The sequence below is a fragment of the Drepanopeziza brunnea genome (assembly GCF_022702325.1).
Source record: "Drepanopeziza brunnea f. sp. 'multigermtubi' strain 214-2 chromosome Unknown ctg3, whole genome shotgun sequence".
NCBI classification, from domain to species: Eukaryota; Fungi; Ascomycota; class Leotiomycetes; order Helotiales; family Drepanopezizaceae; genus Drepanopeziza; species Drepanopeziza brunnea.
The window spans coordinates 1,765,210-1,778,684 of NW_027094066.1; the positions used below are offsets into that span (position 1 = coordinate 1,765,210).

A 13,475-nucleotide genomic window follows, 5' to 3' on the forward strand; every position below is an offset into this window, starting at 1 on the left:
ACAATGAACATACACTTTGACAGCAGAGTTGACTGCAATAACACGATATTCTACGCTAGTGTTCTGGGGTGTATTTGCTTTTGTTACAATATCGTCTCCGGCTATGTCAAGGGCCGGCAGAAATATTACCCCAGGAAAAGTGGGAGCAACGGCGATTCATTGTTTCTACGGAAAGAGATGGAGAGAATATATATCCCTCCTATCTACCCTTAGTATGCACTTGTTGCTTCCGTCCATCAACTGCGGGCGCGGAACTATTTCTCTATAATCATGTTTCTAAATCCCTTTCAGGCACCACCATAGGTAAGATTCACTCAATATCCTTTAGCTGAACATCTATATTACATTCTACTTTAGTCATCAAATTGGAGCTACCTTAGCTGTATTGCTCAATCCTATGATAAAATAACTACTACCTACCAGCGGAGCAAAGCTCAGCTGCTATACTCTCTCACAAGGGTATATTGTACCTCTCAAGTGAAAACTCAGCACTTCACCTTTTCGAAGACTGGTTCTAGCCCTCAACCTTGTAGTAAGAGCTTAATATTAAACTTTCCTAATGAGACGGATATGTGATGCATGTTTTCTCGATACGGAATCACACACACTAACCGAATCGGTGGCTGGTTTACCGTTGATGATGATAACAATAATTGATATTAATCAGTTAAAAGATCACTTAAAGCCCAAAATCCATAATCGAAACCTAACACCAGCCGGTGATTCCTTCAAAGAAAGAAGGAATAATAATTTTTTTTTCTTATTCAAAATTATCTATACATAGAGAGGTATTACTAGCAGTCGTTGCGATTGACATAGCCTTTGACCGCTGCATATACCTCCTCTCATTGCCCTCGATCTTTCTATAAAAATTCTGACCGACTAAGTATCTTGAAATGGGAACCGGGGATGAATATAGGTACCTAGTGATTGATCCCTCCGACTCCCATTCAATCGAGTTACAAAACTTCGCCAGTTTCTCCCCTCAATACAATCACAACCACCGAGACTCAAAGAAAAGAAGTGCCCCTGAAAATGGATGCCCTTTGAATTATGATTCAGCAATCAATCTTGAAAACTGCCATAGGTTAGTGATGGTGGTGTGTGGCGAAAGAAGTGAACTTTTGCAATGGGCTCGGTTGAGATCCGCATAAAAGCAGATCCATCACCACCACGCACGCACATCTCTATAAACAATATCATTCCTCTCAACCTTCAGAGATCCTAGAAGCGAAAGAGTATTCTCGGTGAAGCAACAAGCGGACTCGAGGCTTTCCAATATGGTGGTTGGCATATCAATAAAGTAACAAACTCCTTATCTTACGTAGTATATACTACAAGGTCTGATCCCTGGCGGCCCTCCGCAAGCCCCGGGGCCAGGGGACCTTGCTTCGTCCGGTCGTGGTGCAAGGCTGCCGCCTTCCGCATTAACGCTAGTAGTACATTAATTTTCTTTTAAGAAATACGCTTTTAAGAGGATGTAAAGAAAATGCAATGCTGTGGCCCGGCCGCAAGCTAAAACTTACGGCCTTCCGCAAGCTCCGGGGCAAGTTTTCCGGACTTCGCGGGATATAACGCTTTAGCCCGGCTGCAAGCTAAAACTCACGGCTCTTCGCAAGCTCCGGGGTAAGTTTTCCGGATTTCGCGAGATGATATTCGTGATTACTACTATATAACCTTAATAGCTTCTTTTAGGGCGATGTAGCCAGCTATCTCTCGAGCATTTTATCTTCAGCAATAGCCCTTTTCCTATAGAATAGCCTCTTTTCCGTGCGATGCAGTCAGCCACTTTTCGAGCGTCTAATTTGTAGCCATAGCTCTTTTCAGACCGGTGCAGCTAGCTATCCTTCGAGCATTTAATCTATAGCAATGGCCTCTTTTTGAAGCGACGCAGCAAGCTATTTTTCGAGCTTGTGTCTTTTTATTATTAATTAGCTATCAGTTACAGTAAGTATTCGGAAGGAAAAGAGTTTATGATCGTAAGTTTTAACCGCAAAAAGTGGATTTCGTTTGCAAGAGTGCAAATCTACCACGGTACAGGCCTAAGTATTACCCCTCGAGGGTAGGATAACCAGGGGTTTTAAAGTGGAAACTAGACTTTTGAGGCACCCTCGAGGGGTAATACTTAGGCCTGTACCGTGGTAGCTTGTTTAACTCGTAAGATCTTTCATGTTCTTATTAATAAGCGGTTAATCAAGTTTTTAATGTTCTTCGATAGCCTAAGCTTAAATCGATGCACTTAATCATCCTAACGGCCGTAGGTCAGGTGACCTCAGTTTCAACAGTTTATGGTCTTGGCCAGGACCCCTCATTTAGTTTAGCATTATATCAGATTAGATCGTATTTCCTTACTTATCTTGCATCTCGAATCCACTTGCTTATACTCCAATTTTTTTTACTCGTGACACTTATCTTTGCATGCCCGTTTATGAAATACCATGGCTTGAAAAATTTACTGTCGTGCAGTATAGGGTTGTAATGCTGGAAACTGCAATGTGCATTGCAGGTCTGCTTTTGCACAATAAATTCCTTCCTTATCGCAAAGTTGTTATTAACTAACGAAAGTACTCGTGGCAGTGACCAAAGCCTATTCCGCATCAAGGGAAAAAGAAGAATTTTTTATCAACGCCGTTTATAAAGGTGATGAGAGCTATCTACCTAGCATTCATCCATGACAGCCTCCGTACGCCTTCGCTCGACTGTATTACATCTCAGACCATGCCCATCTGCTTTTTAATTCCTCCAATTAAACGCCTGGGTATTTTGCCGCCTTTATGCCTTTAGTCGCTTAATCAAATCAACCATATTCTTTCAGTGCCAACAAAGCTCGATGCTAGCCCCTACTCAGACATCCATCTCATCACACCTGATCTTCAAGCCTCAGTCGAAGTAGCGCCTCGGTCCAGACCCTTCTTCGCTGGCGAGTCCAGATCCTCGAACTCGGCTCTCGCGATTAAACAATTCTCCATCGCAGCGTTGAAGCGCTCTTCGCCGGGTGGGAGGACGACTGCTAGGTACGTGTTTGTAGTGAATTTAACGAGGAAGAGAGAGAAGTTCGAGAGCTTCAACTCCATCAGTGAGAACTGCTCCGCACTCTTCGGCGTTCCCGTAAACCGACTCGTCGTTTGCTTGAAGTTCTTGATGATATTGCTCAGCCGCTCGTATCGATCCGTCGTCGGATTCTCATTACCGATATCAGAGCACCAACTGCTGACCACCAAGAATGACGAGCGCTCGAACAGCAGGACTTCCTCGGCTTGGATGAGCTTTCCCAGACTCCCGAGGTGATGCTCGATCTGACCCAGGTTCGGAACCAGGTCGTGTATGATCTCCGCCCAGGCTTTGTAGAGAGATTGGTCCCATATGGAGGTTGCAAATGGAATGGGGTTGAAATTATCGGACTTGGATTGGATAAGCTGGACGCGGCCACTGTAGATGTCTTCACGCTGGTGAGGGACCACGAGATCCATCTTGTGGACTAGGACGTAGACGCTAGAAGTGGGGGAGAACTGGCTGAGAGCTATGATGATGGAGCGATAGGTCAAGAGGTCTCGCTCGAGGTCGCGAGACTCAATGTCGAAGACGTATATCAGGACACCAACATTAGAGAAGACGTGCTGGCGTTGCTGGGAGAGGTAATTTTCCATGAAGGCGTCCTGTCTGGGAGGAGTTAGCTGTGCAAACGGACAGAGGTTGGTAGAGCCCATGGCAGCACTTCCTCTGGATGCAGACGGAGGAAGCAGAGTTACATTGCCACCTTACTCCTCCGCGCAAAGATCCCTCACGCCGCATACGGATGGAATAATGACCTACCCTCCACAATCCCACAAGTTCAACGTCAAATTGCCCAGGAACTTGACCTGGCTCAGATCGACATCAATTGTAGCTCCCAACCGCCTGGTATCCTTCGCAACATAATTGCTGAATATGATACTCCTCATAGAGCTCTTCCCCGACCCGGATTTTCCCATCAGCAGAACCTTCTTCTTCTTCAACTTGCGAGGCTCCGAAGAGGGTGATCCCCCAGCATCGTCCTGAACGGTGAGATTATCGAATTGTTTTTCCATATCGCCGTCGGAAGCGGTCTTCGGGGCGGGCCCTGGAGTCTGCGGCGGTGCCAAAGATGATACGGGATCGCGTCGGTAAGATTGTAGTTCTATATCTCCATGATAGTAGTAGAAGGGAGTTGGAGGAGACTCTGAAGGCCGCTCGCTGGGACTGGGATCCAAGCCGTTTGTATCGCTTGATGTGGTTTAGTCCAATGGCAGATCCGACGCGGACGGTTTGAAGCGGTGGACCGGCTCATCCTCGGTCTAGCACCCAAGCGAGAACGGGAACGTCAACCACGATTTGGAGAGTTGGACGGCATGGCTTCTTCGTACATCACATATGTCTCTGCTGCAGTGCAACGTATGGTTATCGGAAGCAGGATGTTTCCTTTGTTGTGTAGAGATACTTTTTCTCCTTCTTGCAATGCTTCATCACTTTTTTTAAGCCACTATTATACAATCCACGGAAGAATCGGTCATAGGAAGCTTTGCATTTCTACCTGCTGTCTCACAATTCGTCGTACAGATTTCCCGAGGGCTCTCAGCAATTCTGGTTAAGAAGACATCACCCAGAAACGAGAAAAAGCTCCTCGGGAGATCCAGTTGCTTCCAGATGTAGACTTGCAAGCACAGCCACTGATCCGTTGCTTATTATCCATTGCGACTTGTGGTATCCTGCCTCGCCGCTTAATCTAGAAAGAAATGCCCCTCAAGGGCCTCATTCCTCCCCATCTCCAGTGCAACGAGGTGGCACCCAGCTCTCTAATAGACACCAAATATTTCTCCATTCAAAGACCGGCTTTTGACCCTGCTGGGTCCCTTCTTCATTGGCACCCACTCTCCATCCTTTGTCCACGTCCCTGCCTTCGTGTAATCCCAGCTCCTGCTCCCCTGCATATATGCAAAGCGGAAGTAATCATTCCTATGCATTCCATCCCCCTGCTTTTCCCACACAAAGTTCCGGTCACTTGAGAAGCCCTCGTCTGTGTAACCTCTAAACCTCTCAACGTCGTTCACCAGCACCGAGATTCCATCAAAGGGCTCTGGGGGTGTCAGCCAGGAGAACGATATTTTAGAGGTTTCTTCACCCATGGTGATGTTGGGCGGAGGTATAATAGGAAGCTTAGAATTATGCTGTGCATCGCCTCGCAAGGCGTTGAGGGTTTGCAGAACAGGGTCGAAACCCCAGCGCGCTATGCCGTTGATAAAGAGGCCGACAAGGAGTCCCTGATAGAGGAGTGCCGGCCGTGTTTGCATGCTCGTTCCTGGCAACAGCAGGAGAGCGAGGATGTAGTGGTGGATTCGCAGGCTCAGGCCTGGGATGAGGAGGCAGAGCAGAATCGCTCCGATGAATGTGCCATAGAGGCCGAGGTAACGGATGAGGCGTCCTTCGCGGCGGAAGAAGAACGCCTGTTTGATTACTATCAAGGCGATCAATGTGACGATGAGAGCCAATGCAAGTTTGGCGCCAGGCTGCTGTTTCAGGTCATGAGCGTTGAGACGCTGGATGGGGATCCAGTCTAAAGTGTAGTTGGAAAGAGCGGCGAACCATAGCCCTCCAAGCCAGAGGACAGTCTTCTCGATTTGGGCTGTAAGACCAGAAAGGGCTCTCCGGACGCCCATGTAACGATATATTACAAATGCACAGAAGGTGGCTGGAAGGTATTTCCCTAGCAAGTTCGAGACCAGGCCTGTGATTGTGAAGTATGTTGGGGGGTCTGATGCTAGGCCAACATGGAAGAACACGCCAGTGAAGATGCTGAAGAAGAATAAGGCAGGTGATGTTGTAAATAGCGAAAGTAGAATGGTGAAAGTTAGCGAGACGAAGAGGAGTGGCCATCGAGGATCCTTGGCCTCACAAGTAATCCCTGGTTGGAAAGTGAAGGACGATGGAAATTCTGAGTCGAATCCAATACTTTCAATACCATGCTTTTTTGAACTAGGGTAGTTGCTGTGCTTTCCTATGAGAGAAACCACTCCACAGCCTCCCTTGGCGTTATCAATGATTCCAGCGTGGATAGCTGATCCACATATAAATGAGTCACTTCGGTAGACTGGAGATTCTTCTTCCTTCGCGGGACCTCCAATAACCAACGGCCTGTAGTTGATCTCTTGTGCTCCTACAGCACGAGGATTCAGGACCATCGTACTGGCGCAATTCGCTGGACATCTGAAAGCAAACCCACTGTCATTGAAAGGCCGGCAGTCGTTTCCATTCATCCCACATCTATTCCCGGGCACCCAATAAGTATCTCCACAGCCAATGTTTCCTGGGGTCCCCCATCCCTCGAGTTCCGTAGCAATGGTACTTTGTTGCATGACCATGGCAAATGTGAGGATCCATGTAAAGTAGAAGGCAATCAAGATACATATTTTCTGTCTTTTCTTTGGTACGTAACGATCAAGCAACCGGAGAGGAAACTCTTGTACGAGCGGGAGTATCGTATCAATCGTATGTATATGTGGGGGCTCTGGTCCTGCAGCCCACTTCACAACCGCCTTGCTCACACGTCGAACGGGACCCGGAATCCATTTCGGGTATCGATATGAGCTCTGGTCCTGCAAAAATCGCGGGGTTGGAGGAGGACTGTCGTCGTCGAGCTCGCCCATGTGGAGAATATGGTTTTGTGAGGACTCGTCGATGGGATCGTCAGGATGCTCATTTGCTAGAAGCCTGTATTCCCCCCTTTCCCTCTCTTCGTCGCCATTGAAGGGCATCATTCCGAGCGCTGGCCTGGTGTTGTTGTTACTGCCGAGGAATCCGGAGAACGACAAACGGCTTTCTTTGTGGATGGATATCCTGTGGTATTGTGAGGCAGCTGTCCAGAGATCGCTCACAAGGGGTGCAGCTGTCCAACGAACCTGTTGTGGGATGGCCGAAGCAGACAGCAAGCAGCATTAAAGAAGGTGTTGATACAGACGTCATGAAGGATACTCGGACATTGGATTTCATGCTAAGTGCAAGCCAAGCTGGCTTGGGCAATCAAAAGGCCGTGGCGTAAATAGTAGCGCTTACTTATCGGGAATCACTCGCTCCGATCGCTAGCGGCCAAGCGTCTATTTTGCCGCAGCCGCAGCCGCAGCTGCGCTTCAACCTAACATCGGGGTTCAAGTTCAAGAGAAGGATGGATGGGCAAAGACATCAAGCAAGACTCGACAGAAATGTTTCTGAAAGCCCAGGCAAATACTCTGATTCTTTCAGAAAACCACGATTGACTCTGAGGGAGCTGGCCTGCAGACTATCCAGCAACATCGAATCAATTCCCACCCTCTCGGTTCGCATTTGTGCGGACTTCAAAGATCCACAATGACCTCTTTGAATGGAGTCTCAGAACAAGGAAAGAGACTTATCTTTGAAGTTCTCAGTCATGTCGACTCGAGTGTGGCTGGCCCAAGGCTTGGACGACTCTCCCTGCCAGGTAGAGAGGATCTTCTGATGCCAGGCTTTTTTGCCGTTGGTTCCCGTGGAGTTGTCCCGCATATCACGCCCGATGTAATCACATCTCATACAAATTTTGGAGGTGTACATATGGCCTTAGAAGACTGTAAGCCTACCTAGCCATGATCGCGTATCCGATTTCCATTCTCATGTTCTCTCACAGTTATAGAGAGAGCGAACAAGGATACACCCCCGATTTTGAATACGCCAGGTACCTCTCCTATCCATAATTTTACATCTCTCCCCCAAAACCTGTTCACTCTTCTGGCTCCTCGGCGGACACCGGCAGTTTCTGCTCCAAATGGTAATAGTAATACTGCCATCTCTGTATTTACCTCTACTGGTTTCCAGACTGTCTCGAATAAGACGTATATCTCATATATCGAGGGCCTTCGACCAGATATTGCCATCGGTCTGGCTGATGTTCCTTATGGTACCCAACCGGGGACGAAAAGGATTGCCAAGATGGGCGACAGAACCCAGGAATGGTTATCACAGCTTCTAAAAGAGAAGATTGAGGGCCAGGCGGTTTTTGCACCTGTTCTTCCAATCGATTTTGTGGACCAGTCGGAATATATCTACCACGTTGCAGAGGATTTAGCAAACCAAATAGCTGGTCTTGCTTTTTACGACTCGAATGTACTACCCGATGTTCCGGCCACGTCAATGGCCACTCGTCTCCCAAGACTCTCACTTGACGAGCCATCGTCTCCACGGCAGATTATCAGGCAAGTATCCCTCGGTATGGATATGTTCACGGTGCCGTTCATCGGGTTCGCAACGGATGCGGGGATTGCGTTGAGCTTTCGATTCCCTCGCTCGTTGCCCGCCGGTACTTCCCCAACCCACGGGACTGAGATTCTCCCTCTCGGAATCGATATGTGGCCTGAATCTCACGCAACATCTTTGGAGCCTCTCAGTACTTCTTGTACCTGCTACACATGTACAGACTATCACCGAGCCTTCCTCCGACACTTGCTATCAGCGAAAGAAATGCTTGGTTGGGTACTATTGCAAATTCATAATCACCACGTACTATCGGAGTTCTTCGCAGCTATTCGCGAAAGTATCAAAAATGGAACTTTTAACGCAGACTGCGATGAATTTTCAAGGATGTATGAGCCAGAAATGCCGGGGAAGAGTGGGCAAGGGCCAAGAGTCCGAGGATATCACTTCAAGAGTGAGGGTCCGGGGCAAGCGAAGAAGAACAAGTCTTCTTGGGGGAACTTGGGAAGCAGTGGCCAAGAGGGCACTGCTCTGGTACCCGATGAGCCAGCATCCTAATTGGAAGGGAAGGGATTTGCCGAGAAGGTCGACGTTTGAAGCTGATCGGGCCATGAAAAATTTTCCCAGCTCCTCTCAACCATGAACCTGCATCTGCGGGTCACGATCCGAAAATGTTGCTTCCAGTTCGCAGTCAGCGTCTTCTGTCACTTATATCAAGCTGTATTGCAGTGGTATAACATGCCTCAACGGTCATTTGACCTGAGACGGTGCGCCTGATTTTGGCTGTGAGTTCCAAAAACGCAAACAGGCGCTAGAATTCGCATCCTCTTTCTTTCTGGGTTTTCGTGTTGCGGGATTTTCGCAATTCATGGCTTCATTTTCACTATTGATTTGCTATTTCTACATCCAATCCTTGATCACCCGTAGTGCGGAGTAACTCTGTACCAACTACTCAGGAACGATTGCAACATTGCCATGCAAAGGTCCCTGGGCCTGTATATTCTCTTGAATGAGCAACTGGCGGCGTGCTGGAGCAGAAGGTGTTTCGAGCGGGTAGTGGCACAGACCCATCCGGACCTGATTGATAAAACAAAGCGTGAAACCCCCGTTTTCTGCTGGATTCGTAATTCGTGATTCGTGAAAGCTCACGCATTCAACCACAATTCAGCCATCGAAGCCTGAGTTTTGCCCTTGGCCGGGCGTGTTCTGCGACGCTCGCATGCGCAAAACTTGGCTGCGCTATACCCGTGTGTTGTCACAGAATAACTGCACATCTCAAGTTCTCAACATCTCAGCCGTGCGTCTCTAGTTTTGACCAGTCAACGCCTGTTTCCATCACAGTATAATCACTCTTTCCCAAGTCATTCACAGAGCTTGAATAAGGCACCCTCAGAACCCTTTTGACATCTAGTACCTCGCATTTTCACTTCTTTCCCTTTGCAAACCCTCCCGACCGCATTTAAAATGTCGGACCCCAGGGACTCCGAACACAAGACTTTCCTCAAATACTCAGACGATGATGCCTCAGTCGACGACATCCAGTCCGAGTCCAGCCACCGTCTCCATGCCCACTCAAGTAACCATTCACCTCTGATGGGCTACGCCCTAACCTTCCTCCTCACTTCCGCCCTATGGCTCGGCCTCCTCCTCCTCCTCGCGCCCTCCCCCGTCAGCAACCCTTCAAACCATGCCCCTATACTCCCAAACGACCTATACAACTTAACCTCGTCCTCGACTCTCATCATGTGCCCCAACACCACGACAGCCGCGCGTGCAGCCGGCTGCAAATACGACCTGCTGCTCAACAACTGGATTCCCGCGTCATGCTGGGACCAAGACTATCTGGACGATTACATCGACGACGGATCTTGGAGAGCGTTCGCCGACAAGGCACTCACCATTCCTGTCAATACGAGCGAAGAGATGAGCGAGAGGGAGTTCTACTGGACGAGCGCAAGGGATCACGTGAACCACTGCGCGACGATGTGGAAGAAGCAGTTTACGGCCATGTTTTATGATACTGGGGTACTGGACAGTGTGGTTGCGAACCCGTTCCATACTGATCATTGCGCGACTTTTTTGATGGAGAATCACGGCGACGAGCCGACGATGGTGGAGGTTGGATTTGCGGGGTGTTGGGTCAAGAATTGAGACAAGGCCCGATGGTGTGGTGGTGTCTGTAGTGGGGGTGAGCGATTTGCATTATAATTCTTGATCTTACGATATTTGGTTGTTGAGTGTCTTGGACTCGGTCTCGATATCGAAACTGTTAATAAATGTAACATTAATCTGCAAAGTTTGTATTATCATCATTCAGACTCAGGCGGCAACATACCATCTTATCGTCAACTTCTCCTCTTCTCTCGAGTTCATCCCTCCTCTGTCATTTACCCTCACGTAAGTTGCAACTGAAACATCATCTACGTACTCCATCGAATCATGATTTTAAAATACTTGCAAACCTCCTATGCAGGCCCCCTTCCTTACGGATACATCTCCTCGACATCAATACTCTACTCTTTTATCAACACTGCAAGTCTGGCTTCTCGTGCATATGCCTCCTTCCAGAGGCGATCTGTTGTCTATTGAAGACTGAATGGTTCTGGAGGGAATGTATATACATACGACTACCAGTGATGAGCAGAAGTGCCGCTTCACTATTCACGGGCAGGAGTGTAGTGAATTCTCCTGTTTCACAGAGTCCATCGAGATGAATGTCAGTGCAAGGAGAATAGAATAGTGCGACCTCCGACCAGCGTTGAAGCCAGCCACGGTGAATACGTATTCAAAGAGCAGTCAATCCCAAGGCTTGGATTTCCGAATCGGTTACCTATGCAAGCGAATACGGGAATTTAGCAACTATCTAACGGAGCAGCGCAGTATTTAAGAGGAGATCATTTACCTACCTGTTCACGGATGTTATCATTCGTTCCTCGATCCGAACTATCGTCGGCATATGACTGCCGACGATGAAGTTTTTGTGAGACGCTTCGAAGCTAGACTTTCTTTACAGGCAGGCAGAACTGGATGTGTGTGTTTTGGCTCGTATTTTTGTGGGAGATGAATTCGTAACAATGTTACAGGATGAAAGAAAGAAATAATAATTATTAATCCTCTCATCGCTTTAAAAAAAGAAGGTGGAGAGACTTGACCTGATAGCGAAAAGAGAGTTGACAGCTACAAGAGACATGACAGCACTCCCCTCAAATTCGATTCCATCTCCGATACGAAGTAACTCATTAGCACAGCTCCTGCAAATATCTCATATGGGAATACTCTTCCTATGTATTAAGTGACCAACTCAATAGAATCTTTACAATCCAGATCTATCTCCAAGAACTTTCTTTCCCGCTCGCTCGCTCTTCTGCCCATTCCTGAACCTGTTGAAAACCTAGGTACCTACCCTACTCAAGCTCCGTACGTATCTAGTCGACACCATTAATAGCCTAGTATAGAATTGCCAAAGACTAGGTGAGTGTATTAGAATCATAACACTTAGTCATAGCAAATCCACTGCATCTACGTTTTTCACCACAGGGGCTCCCCTCCAATCCCCTTCCGCATCCATACCAAGATATCGACGTAAACTCACACCTCTTTACCTTACCAAATAAGTACCTATGAGAGTAGTGACCCATTGAATTAGTAATCCCTACTTCCATCTAGTTTCTTGCCCATAGAAAAAAAATAAGAAGAAAAGAAAAAGCAGAAAAGAAGAAGGAGAAAAGAAAGAAAAAAAAAAAGAAAAAAGAAGAAGAAAAAAGAAGAAGAAAAAAGAAGAAGAAAAAAGAAGAAGAAAAATAAGAAAAATAAGAGGAAAGGTTAGAGACTCATCTACTTCGTAATAATTCACATTTCCTGTCTTTAGCTACTGCATAACATATCTCTCCCATTTGAATATATGCGAATAGGAATAGGAAGAAGGACGGGATCCTTCGTGGGAATCGAAAAATTACTCGTGTATCCACAAGGAAGTAGTAAGAGGGAGAGACAAATAAATAAAATACGGGCCAAGTCAATTGTACGAATCAGGCAAGCAACGACGCCACACATATTACTGTCATTGAGAGAGACTCTCGGTGAACATCTGTATTATTTGGTAAAAGCTCCCATCCTGAACTTGCCAGGTCAGCCCGTATCGTCCGACTATGATACATCCGAAGCCCCGAAAATCTTTGTACATATGCCTCAAGTCAATTACTTCAAGAGCCGCTTGCCCCCAACCTTGACCCCGAACCGCTCGGTCCCACTATGTTGCTGCAGTTGCCAAAGTCCCAACTGCCCAACCAACCCCCCATCAGCTTCCAGCAGGCGCCTTCTGTGAGCCTCGCGTAGGTGATCGGGTAGCAGTGGTCCTCTCCTCTTCTCCTTTTCTGGCGGCACACTACCTTCAGCTGGGGGGCTCGGAAGTCCTGTCTGATTGTCCCCCGTCGCCTCAATCCACTGCGACTGGACAGCCCTCGCCCGCTCAATGAGCTCCCCCGAAAACATCTTCGCCGCCGCCTTGACCGCGAGAATCACATTCGGCGGCACAGACTGCGAGAGAGTTTGATTCACAATCTGTAAGATCAGCTGGTGCCCTCTGATATTACCACGATAAACTTACCCTCCGCACCGTGGCGTCGGCAAGCTTACACTGCCTCCAAATGGCATATCTCTCAGCCTGCGATGGCGAGAGAATCTTGTCGACCAGGTGAGCTCGCTTTGCAGCCTCTCTATCCTTCTCCTCCTTCGAGGCCAGAGCTACGTTCAGTGACATCTCTTCCCCACAACCCTCTTCCTCCTCCTCCTCGTCATCTACCGATTCGCCTCTGCTTGCTTGCCGCTTGCTCTTGCCAGTATTGGACATGACGGACTTGGCGCGGCTGCCGGCGACAGAGGAGGTCTCGACGTCCTTGCCCCTGGACTTCCTTGACTTTTTCTTCTTGCCGCCAGCACCGGAAACGAGGGACATGGTGTCCATGCTGGGTGAGCGCGAGAAAGCAGGCGTGTGGCCATGGGTTTCGGGAGGGAAGGAGGTTTGGCGGAGGGGATGAGCAGAGCCGGCTGTGGAGGCAGTAGAAAGCTGGCGGCGCTTCGACGCTGGGCCTGACGTGGGCACTTCGGATTGTCTGCGCTTCACGGGAGCAGGGAGTTGCGCATTCGAGGGGTATGGAGGGGAAATGGCGGAGGAGTAGTTCTGGTTGTGGTTGTGGTTGTAGGGCGGAGAAGACGCCATGATGGTGGTTGTGTGGGAGCTCAAACGGAGTTATATTCTCGTC

General features: G+C 48.2%; 5 protein-coding genes across 5 annotated transcripts; 2 read left to right on the top strand and 3 right to left on the bottom strand.

The window, feature by feature from the left end:
• Positions 1 to 2,873: 2,873 nt before the first annotated feature.
• Positions 2,874 to 4,067, bottom strand: L3040_002646 (uncharacterized protein; the record flags this gene model as incomplete). Its single annotated transcript, XM_007290541.2, has 2 exons — positions 2,874 to 3,660; positions 3,814 to 4,067. 2 exons carry the CDS (start codon positions 4,065 to 4,067, stop codon positions 2,874 to 2,876), a joined length of 1,041 nt encoding a protein of 346 aa, XP_007290603.2.
• A 744-nt stretch (positions 4,068 to 4,811) lies between these two features.
• On the bottom strand, positions 4,812 to 6,770 carry L3040_002647 (uncharacterized protein; the record flags this gene model as incomplete). The annotated part of the gene is made up of 1 exon (XM_007290540.2): positions 4,812 to 6,770. The coding sequence occupies one exon, from the start codon at positions 6,768 to 6,770 to the stop codon at positions 4,812 to 4,814; it is 1,959 nt and encodes a 652-aa protein (XP_007290602.2).
• A 586-nt stretch (positions 6,771 to 7,356) lies between these two features.
• Positions 7,357 to 8,772, top strand: L3040_002648 (uncharacterized protein; the record flags this gene model as incomplete). The annotated part of the gene is made up of 3 exons (XM_066155637.1): positions 7,357 to 7,594; positions 7,652 to 8,407; positions 8,582 to 8,772. The coding sequence occupies 3 exons, from the start codon at positions 7,357 to 7,359 to the stop codon at positions 8,770 to 8,772; spliced, it is 1,185 nt and encodes a 394-aa protein (XP_066012617.1).
• Positions 8,773 to 9,678: 906 nt separating this feature from the next.
• L3040_002649 (uncharacterized protein) lies at positions 9,679 to 10,365 on the top strand (the record flags this gene model as incomplete). The annotated part of the gene is made up of 1 exon (XM_007290538.2): positions 9,679 to 10,365. One exon carries the CDS (start codon positions 9,679 to 9,681, stop codon positions 10,363 to 10,365), a length of 687 nt encoding a protein of 228 aa, XP_007290600.2.
• Positions 10,366 to 12,411: 2,046 nt separating this feature from the next.
• On the bottom strand, positions 12,412 to 13,432 carry L3040_002650 (uncharacterized protein; the record flags this gene model as incomplete). The annotated part of the gene is made up of 2 exons (XM_007290537.2): positions 12,412 to 12,774; positions 12,821 to 13,432. 2 exons carry the CDS (start codon positions 13,430 to 13,432, stop codon positions 12,412 to 12,414), a joined length of 975 nt encoding a protein of 324 aa, XP_007290599.1.
• Between the last annotated feature and the right edge of the window lie 43 nt (positions 13,433 to 13,475).